Consider the following 18,780-nt stretch of genomic DNA (forward strand, 5'->3'; position numbering starts at 1 on the left):
AAGGCAAGAGACAAGGAAACTAAGAGAGTACACCAGAGAACTCCAAGAATTCTATTATTTCAAAGTGAAGAAAATTTTGCAAGATGTGTAATGGCCACAATATAACTTTTGCATGTTTGTACACCCAAGAAACAGAGCATTAACAGGAGGATAGGCCCCTAATATACACAGAACATACTTCTCCAAATTAAGCTTAAAAAAAAAATTCAGGAGTGTGCACATTACTGTTTCCAGTTATAGGCTTTATGGATGCCCCATATTTGCCCCTTCACATCAAGCAGTTAAGCACATCTCCAACCTTGATTTTGGGATGCTCTTGCCATTTAACTGTTGTGGCCCAGTGACTGTGCCACAAAGAAATATGTTCAAACTCCACTAATGTCTCTTTCTAAAAATAGTGAATATCAGCCTCTCCTTTCCCAGTAAAAGTACAAACATGGTTTATTGTCAATAGTCATGTTCTGTATTCTTGTAATTTAATCAGTGGATCTCAGCTCACCCACCTACAGTAATAAGCCATTGACCCTGTGGTTTGTGACTGGATCAATGCACTGCTTAAGTTTTGGACACCTGGAGGCCTCCTGTATTAACAGGAACAAACTCTTTAAACTTACTTTAGACATGCTCAATTTATCCTCTGATGTGTTGATTATATTAGCAGACTGCTTTCCTTAGAAAACTTTGTCCAGCTGCCTGCAGCAATGAGCAACAGAAGGTTAAGTCTCTGGGTCCAGCAGACATTTTTAAGCTGCTTGTCTGGGTATTTGAGGGTCTTCAGGTGCCTCCTACAGTTCAGTTTGGGTAATCTGGCTCATCTCTATTTTCATCTGTAGAAATCCTAGCTGAATGTGGCTTGGCAAGTGGCAGCATAGACACTGCTGCCCACTGTGCCTCCACTGCTTAGGCTGTTGGCTGGACATTTCAGTGGTTTCATACTGCTGTCTCTCTGGACATAAAAATGTTCCAGTCTCCAGCGTTCCCAGCTTTTCCGAAACTCTGTCTGAACCTTACACGAGCAAAGAAGGAAACAAAGGCATTTAATACAGAAATAATCAAGTCTTGAAATAATCCCATTTTAGGACAGGAAAAAATATAATGTATCACATTATTGAAGGACACTCGCAAGGTTTTAAGGCTCCCTTATTATTGCTTCAAATAGTCTCCCTAATTACCTTATTGGTCCATCACACCATTATTTCGTAAGTAAAATAATGACAGCACTTACTCTTATCTCTATAAATAAACCTGTTTATGCCACGCAGTGGGCACCAGCAAGCCTAGTCTATATTACCTTGCTCCAAACAGTGCTCAGCTGCAGTTCTGAAACTGTTCTAAATATGGTCTGGCCCTGTCTGCACTTGCAGTTAGTTTTTAGCACCAATTCAGCAGGAACTATTGCACATACCCATTGTCAGCAATGAATACATTTTCCTAACGCAAACACAGCCAAAAAGTGTCCAATGTCTTGTCTACCCTTACAGCGCCGCTGTAGCGCTTAGTGAAGACTCTACCTTGGCGTAGGTACTCCACCCCCCTGAGAGGCAGTAGCTATGTCGATGGGAGAAGCCCATTGACACAGCACTGTCTACACAGGGAGTTTGGTCGGTATAAGGGGTGTGGATTTTCCACACCCCTGAGCAATGTAGTTATACTGACATAAGTTCGTATTGTAGACCAGGAGCTAACTTTCCTTCCATGTTTTATAACTGAAAACACTTAAAGATCTGAGGCTACATTCATCCCTGTGTAATTCCATTGATTTAAGTGGTATTACATCTTGGATGAATTTGGTCCTTTGGATTTTCAACATGTTCATTCCACAAGGCAAAGAAATAGCAACTATTTACTTCAGCAAACAGCAGGCTCAAGAATTGCATCAATAAAGGATAAATCCAATAGAAACCCTAATCTAAGTTTTGAGCTTCCAATAGGTTCTTGACAATAATAGTGAGTTAAAGAAAAATGCCAGTGATGAAAGATAGCTTGACAGTGTCCTTCCAAACAGCATTACACCAGATATTGAAGGATGTTATACAGTACCTTTGATTATGCAGTGCAGTTAAGCATAAAAATCTATGTGCACAAAATAAACCATTGTGCCTAGTACCTTCATACATCAGTTAATTGTCATATCTTAAATTGAAGCATGGGACCAGAATATAGCACATCCAGATGTGGAAGCTTAGCGTGCATGAAACTCGCCATCCCATGTTTGCTGTAATGGACTAGTTTTGACTAGTGTGTCTGAATGAGTCATGTTGTCCTCTAGTGCCTGGGCCACAGAGAGGATAAGAAACCTACTAGAGGGGTTAGTTAAAAGAGTTGTTCTCTGAGCTACCAACTGTGCCTTAACTGAGTTTTTGGAACCAAAAGGCAATGGTTCTGGTTCCAAATTCCTCAAAATAAAGCAGAGAAACTGTTTAAGGCAAACTGATGGGGTCAGCTATAATCTCTTTCAAAGATATCAAACAAATTTCCAGCACTGAGTTCTACCAGGTCCACAAGGTTTCTTATGTATTATTATATAATAATATATAACAAATGGAAGAAAGGGGAAGTTGATAGTAATGAATAATAAATCAGAAGCTAGGAATTGTAGAAAATCGATAAGGGAAGCAAAGGGACACAAGGAGACATCTACGGCCAGCATTGTTAAAAACATCCTTCTTATTGTCCTTAAATATAATAGGAACAAAAAGAACCCTAACAATGATATTGATCCATTACTAGATGAAAATGATAGAATTATCAATAATGATGTAGAAAAGGCAGAAGTATTAAATAAATATTTCTGTTCTGTATTTGAGGGGAAAAAAAACAATGTGATCATATCATATAACACTAGTATCTCAGGAGGATGTTAAACAGCAACTACTAAAGTTAGATATTTAAAAATCAGCAGGTCTGGATAACTTGCATCCAAGAGTTTTAAAAGAGCTGCCCAAAGAGCTTGCTGGACCATTAATGCTGATTTTCAATAAGTCTTGGAACACTGGGTTCCAGAAGACTGGAAGAAAGCTCATGTTGTGCCCATATTTAAAAAGGGTAAACAGGATGTTCCAGATAATTATAGGCCTGTCAGTCTGACATTGATCCTGAGGAAGATAATGGGGCTGCTGATATGAGACTCAATTAATAAAAAATTAAAGGACAGTAATACAGTTAATGCCAATCAACATGGGGTTACGGAAAAAAAGATCATGCTAAACAATATCTTTTTTGATGAGATTACAGGTATGATTGATAAAAGTAACAGTGCCAGTGTAATATATCAAGACTTCTGTAAGGTGTTTGACTTAGTGCCACAAGACATTTTGATTAAAAAACTAGAACGATATAAAATTAATAAGCCACATATTAAATGGATTAAAAACTGGCTAACTGATAAGTTTCAAAATGTCACTGTAAACAAATAGTTGTATTTCTAGGGGATCCTGCAGGGATTGGTTCTTGGCCCTACGCTATTTAACATTTTTCTCAATAATGTTGAAGAAAACAAAATTATCACCGCTAAAGTTTGCAGATGACACAAAAATTGGGAGAGCCGCAAATAATAAAGAGGACAGGTCACTGATAAAGAGCAATCTGGATTGCTTGGTAAGCTGGGTGCCAGCAAACAGTGTGCGTTTTAATGTGTTTAAATGTAAAACTACACATCTAGGAATAAAGAATGTAGCTCATACTTACAGGACGGGAGACACTATCCAGGGAAGCAGTGACTCTGAAAAAGATTTGGGGGTCATGGTGGATAATCAGCTGACCATGAGCTCCCCAGTGTGACACTGTGGTCAAACGGGCTAATGTGATCTTTGAATGCATAAACAGGAATCTCAAGTAGGTGTAGACAGGTTATTTTATCTCTATATTTGGCACTGGTGCAATCACTGCTGGAATACTGTGTCCAGTTCTAGTGTCCACAATTTCAAGAAAGATATTGATGAATTCCGAGAAGAGCCACAAGAATGATTAAAGTATTAGAAAATGTGCTCCATAGTTATAGATTCAAGGAGCTGAATCTATGTATCTTAACAAAGAGAAGGTTTAGGGATGATTTGATTACAGTCTTTAAGTAACTACACAGGAAACAAATATTTAACAATGGGCTCTTCAATCGAGCAGAGAAAGGTACAACACAATCCAATGGCTGGCAGTTGAAGCTAGACAAATTCAGATTGGAAATAAGGCATGCATCTTTAACAGTGACAGAAATTAACCACTGGAACAATTTACCAGTGGTCATGGTGGATTCACCATCACTGACAATTTTTAAATCAAGACTGGATGTTTTTCTAAAAGATCTGCTCTGGGAATTGTTTTAGGGGAAGTTCTATGGCCTGTGTTATACAGGAGTTCAGACTAGATGAATCTATGAAAAGGTTGCAGCAAAGGAACTCGCAGAACTCTGCCCACAACTATCCCTGAATTATGCAGCCTGAATCCTTTCCCATAGTCTGTGTGATGAGAAATCACCCTCTAATTTCCTCCAGTGGGTCATTACTGTATGCAGGAACCCTAGAACAAACCTGAACTGATACTATTAATAGTTCAAGACCATTTTCGATTTCTTTTTTCTGCAGTGGAAGCTGGAGCTGCTCTGGGGTCTCTCTTACCTCATTGTTGATGAAGCAGTAGAGAATCGCCACCATGAGTCCCTGAAATCCAACAAGACAACAGAACAGCAATCAGAAAAACAGCCCACAGAAATGCTCCAAGTTTTGCTAGTCAAACCTGCAGGGGGAGGAGAATCTAATTCCAACGTGGAATGCTCCATAGTTAGAGGAAGAAACAGAAAAGTGGCTGAGAGTTTATTCCTCTCTGCTGAGAAAAATCTTGATGACATAACCCCAAACAGCTCTCACAGGACAAGCACGTTTTAGGTTCCTCCAATCCTTGCTCCTTAAAACTCTCCCCTTTCCCCGACCGTGGCCTATAATACTCCATACATCAGCAATTCATGGGGACATTGAAATGCAGGCTGAAGGTGGCTGTGGGAAGTTTAGAAGAATAATGGTCACCCACCACAAATGGGGAGATTCCTATAAAGTGGTCACATGTGAGACAACAGCTGAAAAAGAATCATTACAGAATCCCCCACATCCTTTCTATGCATACTCCTTAACTACCTCTCCACATGCACAGTTATAGTCCTACAGATGTGCCTTTCAAGGGTCAGATTTCCAAAAAGGCATTGTAGCAGCCATATAATTTGCCCTGGGTGACACCATTACAGTTTCCCAGGAGACCATGGACAATTTTTGGTTTTGGGTTTAACATATAAAACAGAAATTAACATGCAGATGCAAGGGTCAGATCACTGCTGGGGATCTAGGAAGCACTAAAAAGGAGTGTGTGTGGAATGCCAGGACTGGGACTCTGGCCACCTGATTTTAGCACTCTGGCTACCCTACTTCTCCTAGGTTCATAATCGTCTAACATCCAGAGCTGAATTAGGAGAGAAATTTAGGGTACCTGCCATGAAAGACAAACTGGTCTCCAGCAGCATTTAACATACAAACTGGGTTGAATATGTGTTTCCTGGGTGTTACCTGGAAGGAGTTGAAGGAGAGTTCACAAAAGAGCTTCACAAAGCGTAGCATTCCTCTGGCGTGCTCATCAGTAACAAAGGCAAAGATGACCTCATGGGTCCCCAGCAGCGGGATCAGAGTCAATGTAGACTTGGCCAATCTAAAGTAATAAAGAAAGGGAAGTCACAGCAGGCAGTATAGCAGCTACTGATTTAGCACAGAAATCTGGAAATTAGGACTCCTTAGTTCTGTTTCTGACTCACGGAGTCATCAGGTGACCTCAGGCAAGTTATTTTACCACTGTGCCTGAGTTTTCCCATGTGCAGCAGGGATAATGTTTCCACATGACAATATGGGGTTGTGAGGATTAATTCAATAATGTTTGTAAAGCACATTCAGATTGTTGGCTCAAAGGCACTATAGGCATGCAGAATACTATACATTACTGTATAGAGAGGAGTGCTGACTGTACAGTGCTTTGAGCTCACTGGACTGAAGGCGCCAGCAAAGGCCAAAGGATTATTGAGTATTCCTTAGCACTTACATAGCACATTACATCTTCAAAGCACTATAGCTAACATTAACTGTAAGTCACTGAGCTTTGTAAAATGAGAGACGTGAACTTAAAGTAAAAGGGAATGATGGCTGATGTTTACAAGGCAAGCTCCAAAGACCAGGGAGGGAAAAACCTAAGTAAAACATCTCCCAGTGCAAGAGCAATGAGCAGAGATATGAATACCCAGGAGGAGAAGAATGCTTCCAAAAACAATGGTTCTTAACACCGATGAGAGGAGTAAGGCACTGAGCAACACAACCTGGTAATGAAAGATGCCAGATCCCTAAGATGGGAATTCCTAGGCTGCCTGGGGCCAGAGAACCTGCTAACATGTTATCAGCATCTCATGAGGAGTTGTCATTTGCAAGTTGTTCCTCCAGCAAATGGGAAGCAGAGGCTCCAGTGGAGTCTCAGGGCTCTCAAAGTCTACTGAACGCAGGCTCTTGATTAGTTTGGCACCCTGGATGCTGTTCTTTCAAAGTGATATGTAAGCAGAGAGATGGAGAACCAAAACAGCTATTTACATCAGTGTGCACTTACAGGCAAGTGGGAGATGTAGGAGCACCAATGGACCTAGGCAAGGGATTCCATGGAGTGGCTGAGAGGGTGGTTTAAAAAGGAAATCTCCTAGCAGCCACACTTGCCTTGCAATTAGGGCTCTGCACTGCCACCTGAGGAAGCCAGGATCAGCCTCTTGCCTCCTCGTATGGCAGAGACTCAACTTGCTCTGGGACACCCATGGGGGAAAGGGAGAGGCGCCTCGTGTGGCTGTGCAGCAGCCCCTCTGGTTGGCATATCAACAGTGCTAATGGGTTCAGAAGGGAGTCCCAAGATGGCTCTACTCAGCTAGGAAGTCTTGCAAAAGTGGGAGAAACTTGGAGGGAATAAAGGGCCAGTCTCCCAAGATTCCCAAATTCTCTGGGGTAGGCAAGAAGTTTCCCAACAACCTCAGCCCCTCCACACTGGAAAAGGGATTTGCTGCCATCAAGATCTCCATGACCAAGAGGGGTGGCAGGGAGGAGAAAAGAGAAAGTACTGAGAGAGATAAGGAGAACCTATCCTGCTTGACAACAGCACAGATAGGCCCAGTTGCTTTCCAAATACTCTTGAATCTAATCCAGTGCATTTCTAGGGCACCTAGCCTTGGTGTATTTACCTACCAAACAACAGCTATAAAGAACACAGCAAAAGTACAAGACCTTTCAGACTGCATCAATGCCTTTCACTCCCTCCCCACCTCCTGAGGAAACGTCAGAAAGGAGAAGTTACCACTAACTTCTTGGAGAGGAGTGAAGAGGAATCCCTGGCCTCCAGTCTTGTTCTCATCATAGGAGCCAGCCTGATCTTTCTAGGCTCTTGGAGTGAAGATGGAACTTTTCAGGGCTCCCACCTAACAACTGTCAATGTCCCTTCAAGCTGCAGGGATAGGCTACAGGACTTCAGTATTCCTGGGTGAAGAGGAGGGGATCTTTTGCCAGGCAAGTCTTCTCCTGTTAGAGTGAAACTCTGCTTATAGTGAAGCTTTTTGGGGTGTGTTGCCACAAAAACCAAACATCACTCAGAGAGGGCTCCACTGTATCAAAGTTCAGAATCCATAAACCTCCCTATCATGAAGGTCACAGAGGTTGTGATAGCGAGAGATAATGTGGACCCACATCCATCTTATCTCTCTTAACCCTCCAAAATGAGTCCCTTCTCCCATGCTGAGCACCAAATACCCATTAGACAGCCATGATTTCATGTGCAAAGACAGGCTGGCAGCACAGAAGGAGATTAGTGATTGCTATGGTGAACTGTTACAACAGAGAGAACAAAACGTGATTAGAAAGGGCAAGGTCTTTAATGTTCCCTTGGTGCTAGACTTAGCCACCCATCATATCAATGTTTAGAGAGTCCTCTCTAAGTAAGCGCCTCACATACTGTACCAGACAAAAAGTCACACAAATATGCTCAGAAAATTGAGGACACATAGGTCATGATAAGAGGGCACAGTAACTAGTGGAGAGGGGAAGTAAGAGCAGTGATGGAAACTAGGACAACAGTGTTTTTCTCTATGTTTCTTAAAAATAATTGCCTAATGGATTTTTTCCCCCCAGTGCTCATAGTAGGTTCTGGATTGACAGCTGCAGAAGACCAAGTCCTCCGTTTAATCCATAGAGCAGGTACAACAAAGGCATTGATAGGGCAGGTTTACCATAAGCTTTGTACCCACCAGTGGGCTTCATCTGTGGTCAGTTGTTCTGGACTATCATAGTTATGTGCAATGCTTTCTACATACCACCCAGTGCCTGAAATCTTTAATCTCCTATGGCACTCCACTCCTGCTTGTGTCTCCCTTTTCAAAAAGCACAGCAAGTGCTAGCTCACCAAATAACTTACCTGCATTTTGTGTCAGTTTTGCACATCAGATTTGCTTGCAGCTTGGAAATGATGATGCATATAACTCTGATAAAGATCAGGAAATTCACCTGGAGAAAAGAAAGAAGTAGCTGACATTGTCATCAGGAAGTATATGTGCAAGACAAGACATGGATGAACATACATTGTGTCAAGGTGTCTATAGACAGGGCCCTGTGTATTCCACGATTCTGCAGCTGCAGAATTTGCTATGGACTTCAGCTCTTGCCACAGAACCATGCTCCAGAATCTGTTTCTAGCTTTTACAATTGGATAGTTCACCTTTAATATGTAAACTGAGCATAAATCAAAGAAGTGATGCCTACCCGAGTCTGCAGACAGCTGGAATCAGGAGTTCTAAGTGGTATAAACTCTCCTATTCATCCCAATACGTGCCCTGTAGTCTCCACAATTCTGTGACTGAGGAATCTGGCATTTTTCTAAAATACCATGGAATTTGTCATTTTGCTGTAGCCAGGTGTCTGGCACTGTGTTTTCGGTCAGAAACAGAACTGGTTTCACATGATCATGTTTCTGAACTGAAGTGAGGACCAAGAACTCCCCAGTTTTCCTATAGGACAGTGGCCAGTGGGCATCACCAGTACATCTTTCATACTGACTCTCACATTTTGTCTCTACCATTAACCCATCCAACCATACAATCTCTCAGCTTTGGCTCCCAATCCCCTCTTGTAGTTTCCTCCCCATTATTACATGTGAAGAGCAGAGCTGCTGTATAGTAGCTTTGTTAGCAAAAGTGTATCCTCCAGCATTGAATGCTCTGGTCTCTCTATCTGTCTCATTACATGTATGCTGAATCCCTATATCTGCTCCTGGTCACTCACCCCAATGGCGATTAGAATGGGCAGTCTGATGATCAGCCAGTAATTCATGTTTTGGTTTCTGGTCCAGCAACTGGAGAGGCAGCAGGGAGGTTAAACACAACACAAAAAGCTAAGTATATGCATGAAGTCTCTTCTCTCTCATCACATGTCTCAGCAATGCAGATGATGAGAACTAGATACCAGAAAGGCACATCATGCTGACATGGAAACAGATGCAGCTACTTGTGGTTCTTAGGGTATGTCTACACTACAGGATTAATCCGAATTTAGATAATTCGAATTTGGGAAACAGGTTGTATAAATTCGATTGTGCGCGGCCACACTAAGCACATTAATTCGGTTTTTAACCACATTAATTCGGTGGTGTGCGGCCACACTACCCCATTACTTTAACCACAGTAATTTGGTGGTGTGCGGCCACACTAACCCTAATTCGAATTAACAAAATCGATTTAGGCGCTACTCCGCTCGTCGAGGTGGAGTACAGAAATCGATTTTAAGTGCCCTTTAATTCGAATTAACTGGCTCTGTAGTGTGGACGGGTGAAGGGTTAATTCGGATTAACGCAGCTAAATCCGAATTAAAGTCGTAGTGTATACCAGGCCTTAGAAACATCTGAATGCCTCACGCTAAATTACAGCACCCAACTGGATGCTGTTAGCCTGTCTCTCTTGCACTCTGGTGACTAATCCTCCTACATAATTTTCTATCATTGTGAAGATTTACAGCATTGAATCCACGGTCCAAATATGTCATCTGGCTGAGCAGGAATTTGTTAAAAATCAAATATTTTGCTGCATGGTAGCTACCCTCATCTTTCCATTCAACACTTTTTTTTTTTTAATTAAATCTTAAAAGTACCAAAGTCAAGTCTTCTTGTTACTTGGCTGTTTATGAATATCCTATACAACAGCGTATCTCAAATGGGGGTCCACGGCCCCACTGATCAACTCCTCTCCCTCCCTCAACTCCTTCTCCTCCTTCTTCCTCTATCTCCCGGAGGCTACTAAAGCCAAACGGCGATTTTAGGCGCTACAAGTCCGATGGCGCAGTGGAGCTAAGGCAGGCTTCCTGCCTGCCCTGGCTCCGCGTGGCTCCCAGAAGCAGCTGGCATATCTCTGCAGGCCCAGTGGGGAGGGTGTAGGGAGGGGGGGCAGGGACTCTCTCCGCACTGCCTGCACCCTGAACGCCAACTCCACAGCTCCCATTGGCCGGGAACTGCAGCCAATGGGAGCTGCGGGCAGGGCCGGCTCCAGGCACCAGCTTGCCAAGCAGGTGCTTGGGGCGGCCACTCCGGAGAGGGGCGGCAACGTCCAGCTGTTCGGCGGCAATTCGGCGGACGGTCCCTCACTCCCGCTCGGAGCGAAGGACCTCCCGCCGAATTGCCACCGCAGATCACGATCGCGGCTTTTTTTTTTTTTTTTTGCCGCTTGGGGCGGCAAAAACCCTGGAGCCGGCCCTGGCTGCGGGGGTGGTGCCTGCAGGCAGGGGCAGTGCGCGGACACTCCCTGACCCTCCCCCCCCCCGCCTAGGAGCCGCTGTCAGATAGATGTGCCGGTCACTTTTGAGAGCTGCCCAAGGTAAGCGCCACCCAGCCGGAGCCCACACCCCAACCTCCTGCCCTAGCCCAGAGCCTGCACCCCAAACTCCCTCCTGCATCCAAGCTCCCTCCCAGAGCCTGCACCTCCTCCCGCACCCAAACTCCCTCCCAGAGCCCGCACCCCCTCCTGCACCCAAACTCCCTCCCAGAGCCCGCACCCCCTCCTGCACCCTAAGTCCCTGCCCCAGCCTTGTGAAAGTGAATGAGGGTAGGGGAGAGTAAGCGACAGAGGGAGGGGGGATGGAGTGAGCGGGGGGCATGAAGAGGTGGGGTGGGTGTGGGGCCTTAGGGGAAGGGACGGAGTGGGGGTGGGGCCTGGGGCTGAGCGGGGGGGGCGGGGCAAAAATTAAAAATTAAATAAAAAAGTGGGCCCTCGGGTTGCTAAAAAGTTTGAGAACCGCTGCTATAGAAGGGAACTGCGTTGCGTTGGTCAGATTTCCAGCCTCTCTCTCACTTTCCCCCCATCTCAGTGTTAAGATTAAGCATCTACATCTCTACCCCGATATAACGCTGTCCTCGGGAGCCAAAAAATCTTACCGCGTAATAGGTGAAACCGCGTTATATCGAACTTGCTTTGATCCGCCGGAGCACGCAGCCCTGCCCCCCCCGGAGCACTGCTTTACCACGTTATATCTGAATTCGTGTTCTATCGGGTCGCGTTATATCGGGGTAGAGGTGTATATTTAAAAAGCACCTATTCACTCACTCTGACCTGGGCTATTTAATGGAGATCAAGACAAAGGGCACATCCAGTTCTTTCAATATATATGTAGGTTTCAGTCCCAAAGACATTTTAAAGAGAAAGTTATGAACAGGTAGCATGCAGGATTCCTAACATTTGCATAAACTGGAGTTAATAACTTTATTAATCTCCTATCGAACCATTCAACATTATTAAAAGGCACCAGTTCTTATCAAACCCAACAGATTAAAACACGGTGTTTCTACACCACACTGTTTTTGAGATATGACAAGCCATACAGAGAGTAAAAAAATTTCCCAACAGATTCATTACATTTGATTTCTTTTCAAGTCTCATCTGCCAAAAACTACAGTAATCTATTCACCCTGCATTAGCCACTTCACTTATCCCTGGCATAAGAACATGCCAATTACATCTTGGGTGGTATTAGTGGGGGTAAGAAAAGGAGACTTGTAATGGGAAAGCTAGCTTCAACTTTAAGCCTGGAGATCCTAGCAAACCATAAGATATGCAGTTGCACCTAGACGTTACAGTGATGGAGACCTTAAAATACCACATAGAAAAGGGAAGCAGCTAAGCTTGTAGCATCACAAATGTCCGTATCTGGCAGGTGTAACAGGTCTCTGCTGTTTTTCAACTATATTTCATTTTGGTGCACACAACAAATATATTCTACCACCAGACCCTGTTCTACAGTACTTTAGCCACTGATGAATAGCAAGTGTATATTTTGAGAATAGTCAGTGCAGCTTAACTGGAACTACGTTAACGGGAGAACCACTTCATTGGCATGCGTGAGTGGGAACCAACTTCACGTAGCCTTTAAAATTAATTTTATGTGGATACTTCTGAGACATGCTGGATAACAGGCATGGCTGGAAGCAGAGTTTTAATTTCTGAGTAGCTGCAGTAGATACAGAGACAATTTTTAAGGTTCCTAGTAATGACAGACTGAGATATGGTTCTTTACATTAACTCTGCTACATTTATACGTGCATTAATTGGTTTCCACAGCACAGATCAGCTTTAACTATTTTTAAATTTATACAGATGCATGCAATAAAAACACCATTACAGTGCAATTAGTGTACCAGCACAATTAAAGTGTCCAGAAAATAAAACTGACATCTGTACGTGATTTCTTGTCTATTTGTACTTTCTGGAATTGTTACAGTAATAGAAACATTAACATCTATTGTGACTTGGATCTATTCACTGGCAACTGAGTAGGCTCACCGCCTCTCAGACCACGTTTAGCAACTCACAGCATTCGGTCCCTAGTGGGGAAGTGATCCAATTAACTGAATACCGCTGTAAAAACTCTGCTTTTGCGTCCCAAGTTTGTATTCCTAAAAAAAAAAATCTTCAATGCACTTTTGTCTTGGTTTGGTGCAACTGAACAGTCTGATTTTTAAAAAAGCTGCAACCCAGTCCCTGCATTTTGCATCCGCAATTAACTGATGGTGCAGATGTGGGTGTGTGGGATGAATGTAAGTACCAGATTTGTGGGTGCATTCCTATCATTAAGAAACATAACCTATCTTCACTTCCACCCACATATAACTGGACCCACAAAAACGGAGATAGAGTTTAAAAAACAGGGGAGTTGAAAATGTCTTCTTTTAATAGATCAATTCTTTTTAATGAATGGCAGTTTTTAGGGGAACTTCACAGTTGTAGTCACAATTATGGCAATCCTGGGCAGGCGGGAAGGAGACAGTTTGCAAGTAGATCTCCTGTCCTTGCAGGCTACAATCCTTTATTCTGAGTGGTTACATTCTCAGGATTGCCTAGAACATTGAGCCATTGTAGCCCTGACCTTATTTATTTCTAGTTATGCCTCATAACTGGGGAGATAGTTGAGTCACAAATGAAATTTACAGCCTTCTGCACATCCACAGTGGCAGCACTATGGCAAATGGCATGAAAGATATCCCTAGATGCACTAACAAATGCCATGCTGAGGCCCGAGGCATAGAAATCTTGCCCTTCAGAGAGGAAGCTGCACAAGGTGATTTATTACAGTATTTTACAAATATTTATACAAGATTTAGAAAACCTAATAAGATGCAAAATTGTCCCTTTTAGGGTCTGCTGAAGGCAGCAAGCAACAGTTTTCTTTAATAGAAATCATAAGTCAGCTCTGAGCATTGCATAATGGAGAAGGCTGAGGGAGAGCACTTTGAATACATTTTCCACACCAATAGAAAGATAGGCCTGAAGAGCGCTGGCTGTTCAAGTTCTTTAAAGCTATACTGATCATCTGGACAAAACTTGCAACAGATCATTGGAGCCAAGGTCTTATTACAGAATACAGTTGAGACAGACCTGGACAGAACAGTCAGAAAACTCTAGGATTATTTTAGCCTGGAAAGGAGAAGAGTTAGAGGTGACTTGAGCAAACCATTTTGTATTATGAAAGACAAATAAAAACTGATTCCTCATATCCCATCCCTTGAATACTCGGTCAAGGGGAGAGTTGATACAATGTTGGGCCCAACTACAGTGAATTTTCACACCATATTGGTACCTGTCTAACAAAGGACTGTGTTTAAACAAGGTTTTCTAGGAAGGTGCAGCGGGGAGGGTACACTGAGTGGCAACAGGGCCCAAAGGGCGGTAAGCAGAATAAAAAATAAATAGCGTAGAACTGTTGATCAGTGCAAAAGACGGCCATGCATCACATTATTCCATGCTCCCAGCCAGTCCCTATTAGAGGAAAGCTGCTACTAGCCTGTTGCTAGAAATAAACTTTGGTAAAATTAAATGATGCCACTGATTTTTCAAATCAGCAGCTACGGTGAAAGTTAACAGAAAACAAGTATTTCAAGTTCTACAGCATTTCCTTATGCAATGTAGTCAACCTGTGCAATTCTCTGCAATGCAAGGGAAGCCAGATAGACAACATGGCTGTATTTTATAAAGGACTGAATAATAGAAACTAAGAAAAGAATGGATAATCAGATCTCTGCTGCAAGGCATAAGCTGATCACTACAGGGGTCAGGAAGGAATAACACAAACAGAGATCATTATGGGAGGTTTTTGCCTTCCTTTGAAGCATCCTGGAGAGGCTATTGCCAGCGGCAGACTATCAAAGATAATCTGATCAGGTATGACGACCTCTACAATGGATATTGTAGCTGCTGAAAAACAGATACAAATGTACCTCTCTTTGACCTGCAGAGGAACAGATAAACAGACATATGGGGAATTCTGACCAGGAATGAGCCTGTGTGCCTTTCAGAAATGTTATGCAAGAGCTTCATACACAACACAAGCAACTACATCGGATTTCAGCACATCAGCCATAGCCAACGCAATCAAACCAAAAATGACCCCCCCAACACACACGCCCCACAAATGAATTATCAGCTAGATATTAGAACTGAACCAACCCCTCATCTTCATAGAGGTACTTGACAATTCCCCAGGGGATAACAAACAGCATTGGTACACCTGAGAAGAGAGGAGACAAGATAGATACTGACAATCAGAAACAAGGAAAAGCAGGAAGGACTAAAACCTCATATGACTAAGAGCAACATAATTAGCCAGTGACAGGGTTGCAGCTCCCATCCAGTGTACCTACTCATCACTGTTCCAGGTCAGCAATGCTGCTAAGTTATCATCCTGCAGCTATTTAGTGGCTTATATAAAATGAGTTAGGGGGATCAGTCTAGTTCCGAGTGGACAGGTGTTCGTGTGACAAAAACCACCTCCAAAACTGGCACTAATTTGGACCTCTTGTTGGCAGCTTTCATTGAATGGGCCACGGAGACCGAATTCGGGAGCTCCCGCTAGGTCAGAGTGAATACCGAGTGGGAAGTATTTTCTTGGGGAAGCTTGCAGTGCTGTTATTAAGACTCAAGGGCCATCAATCCAACACCTTTCACTTGCATTACATTTACCCACATCTAAATATACACTTAAAAAGTGCATCTGTCAACTGATAGTGCTGGAAATGTCCAAAAACAATGCAAAGGGGGGAATGTTTCATTAGACAAAGAGGGATGAAACACGGTCCCAAGAATGAACAAGGTGTCATATTTCCATAATTTCTCTGTGAATCTGTCCCTCCCTGCACACCCTTTCAGGTTCTTTACCCACATTAGTGCCAAGTAAGGTGGTGTATAATCCATGGAGTGTATTTAAAGGTGTGTGTGGGGGGAGAGTAATAAAAGTGTTATGATCCGCAGTGGTCTGGAAATCTCAAAACAGTATGTGCAATGTGAACTATGCTGTAATAACTTTCAGTTGTGTTGTACTGTATTCTTTCACAGCCACCCAGGAGAGGGGGCTGTTACAAAGAGACAAACCCTCCCCTGTCCGTAAGGACAGAATGAGAAGTAACAGGCAGCAGCAAGGAAACTTTCTGAAGCGTTTTATAACTAGAGTAATCATAAGGACAATGGAGTGAGCTGGCCAGGGGGAGGTTGCCAAATCACCATCACTAGAGGTATTCAATCCTGAGATTGTGCAGGCATCTATCAGGATGGGCTAGTCAGAACGGTCTATGTGGCCCCACAGTTTGGGCTATAGAGCACCTCCCAGACTGCAGGGGGGTGAATTACAGAGGGCACTAAAGTGCTGCCCTGTATCTTCCCCTTATGGACGCTGAGGGTACAAACTCAAGGTACCTGGTTTGCATTAATGTAAGTTAGGTACCTGTTAGTTTGCACCCACAGCATTCACATAGGGGAGTTACAGTGACGCACGCTAGGGTGTGATGCAATTAACACCCCCACTGTCTGAACTGCAGGGCCAGGTAGACAAGCCCCCAGTTGTGCTATGACGCCTAGGAAGTGGCTTAGGCGACCCACTGCAGATCACTTTCAATCCCAAATGAGTCTTTGATTCATGGAAGCTATTAAATTAGACTTTGAATTTTTCCCTTCTTGACTTTGCAGGGAATTAAGGCTGGATTAAAAGTCACCCTAATATGAAATTTACAAGATGAAACAAACACTCTGAGAGAACAAGATATATTTCAGTAAAGGAACAGATGTTTAGAGTGATAAGTGCTATGATTTGTGGAGATCTCCATAGCTTGGATACATCAGAAATCTCTCCATATTTAATTGCATTACTTGATTTTGATTCGGTGAGATTCAAATTATTAGTGATACATTTGAAAAGGGCCAAACTAGACAAAGCCTGTCATTACTGAACCACTTCAGAATTCTGATTAGAAAGTACTCAATTAATTAAAGGTAACATGGTGATTGGCATCTCCTCCTCCTCCTTCCAGTTGCTATCCAGTGCCGCTACATCAGTCATGTCCCATGTCACTGCACTTTAATCCAAGACCCTGAGACTTGACAGTATTGTGGAAATTTATGAGTTTTAATTGATATTGTCTGTACTGCTTGGATATACATGCAGCACTGACCAAACTTCAAAAGTTCTGTTCCAGGAGGTGCTAGGCTCAGTATATAATCTGGGACAGACTCTCGGAGTAGCGGGGCTATGAGGGATAGAGTCTCTTATTGTTCCAACATCCTGGTCAGGGATCTAGTCAGGGTATGTCCCCACGACATTACTTAATCCACATAAATCCGGTTTACAATGGACTGTATAATCTGAAGCAATGCCTCTCTTGTGATTTATAGCACAGAAAAACAGTAATGTCTCCAGCATCTCCTAAATGAATTCGTTTTCAAAGATCACAAAGGCTTTGTCTGGACAAGAGTTTGTGATCCTGGTCTTGATTGCTAATTAACTTGAGTTAATTTACATGATTGTGAATGTTAGTCTAGACACGCCCCAAGCATGTGTGGTTTGCTCGAAGACTCAGTCTAGGGTAACTTTTGTGTAATGTACCAAGAGTGCATGTTCACAGGAGGGAAATCCTAACTTCACATGATTTAGAAACCTCTACCCAATGGAGAGGTTTTTCCTTGTCAAACAAACCCATGATGTATTTTGGTATATGTATAGTGGTTTGGCTAGACTAAGAAAAGATGTCAAAGTGAGTTCAGGGCTTGGTAATGTATTAGCAAAGGGAACACATCTTTTTCTCCCTCTGCTTTTCCCCAATATGTCCGTTGGGATCAGGGATCTAGAAGTTGCAGATCTTTAATTCTATCCACACATTTCTAAGATTACATGCATCACAGTACACCATGAAGCAAGTCAACATTTACCAACCATCTATTCTCAATTCAGAGGGAAAACTATGGTATCTCTAATATTATGACTTTTTAAGTGGCAGCCACAGGATAAGATGACTGCAAATTATATTAAAAAGGAGATAACAAGATCAATGGTATCTTTTATTAGATTCCTGGTTACACTTTACATCTGCATTGCTACAGACCCAAAAGTTTTTCTCCAAAAATAGACCTCATAATTTGAACCACATTTGACACAGTTAATTTTTCTTTCTGAACCGTTTCCATCAATTTGGTCCTCATGAAACCAAGGGGTTTATAACACTGGGTTGAGTATTATTGTTATTTATTTATATTACAATATAGCCTAGGAACCCCAGTAATGAAGCAGGTGCCATTGTGCTAAGCGCTGTAAGCTAGGAAAGCTTCTTTCACACAGTTCCACCAATGCACTTTCAGCCTGACATTCCCACCCACCCCAGCTATTCTATTCCTGGGCTCCACATGTAGTTCTGCCATAGCACCTCTTCTCTGGCCACAGCAGGCTTTTCAGTATAGCCATGCCCTTAATCTAAAATAAAGGCCCTTCTGATATAAAGTTTCCAATTACTCTGTGTAGAGAAAAAATGAACAGTGGCTGAGAGTTTCAAAGTCAACCAGGGGATTTAGACACACAAAACTTCAGTGTGTCTAAATCCCCTAATCTGTTTGGAAAGTCTGAAGCAACAAGAGCAATGGTCCAAAATGCAGCAGCTTGCAACAGCGTTATGTACTGCAGAGTTGGGCCACTATTGTAGAATGCTGCAGTATTTTTAATAAGGCTCTTGATATCCCTGGTTCTAACAAAGTCTTTTACTTGAAGAAGCACGTTAAAAAGGAAATGCCTAATGGAAAAAACACATCTAATTGCTACACTGAGTCTATATAAGACTTTGAAAGAAAGTGTTCTTCCTGGATCTCTTCCAAACCGATCTTCCGTGCAATCTGGCTTTAGACACTGATAGCCTCGTCTGACTTCCTGTATTCGACAGCTTCATTCCTGC

The 18,780-nt window shown here is 42.8% G+C and overlaps 1 protein-coding gene across 1 annotated transcript in view; it reads right to left on the reverse strand.

Annotated features, from left to right (window-relative positions):
* Window positions 1-838: 838 nt before the first annotated feature.
* The window catches only part of GLP1R (glucagon like peptide 1 receptor), a 96,136-nt gene continuing 78,194 nt past the window's right edge, over window positions 839-18,780 (reverse strand). The window contains exons 8-13 of the mRNA XM_029911035.1: window positions 15,023-15,083; window positions 9,324-9,393; window positions 8,461-8,549; window positions 5,547-5,685; window positions 4,611-4,652; window positions 839-1,006 (exon numbers count right to left, since the gene is read on the reverse strand). Coding sequence (XP_029766895.1) covers window positions 839-1,006; window positions 4,611-4,652; window positions 5,547-5,685; window positions 8,461-8,549; window positions 9,324-9,393; window positions 15,023-15,083 — 569 coding nt within the window. The remainder of the gene's footprint in view (window positions 1,007-4,610; window positions 4,653-5,546; window positions 5,686-8,460; window positions 8,550-9,323; window positions 9,394-15,022; window positions 15,084-18,780) is intronic.

The sequence above is a fragment of the Terrapene carolina genome, unplaced genomic scaffold, assembly GCF_002925995.2.
Source record: "Terrapene carolina triunguis isolate 2854851 unplaced genomic scaffold, T_m_triunguis-2.0 Scaffold85, whole genome shotgun sequence".
Taxonomy (NCBI): domain Eukaryota; kingdom Metazoa; phylum Chordata; order Testudines; family Emydidae; genus Terrapene; species Terrapene triunguis.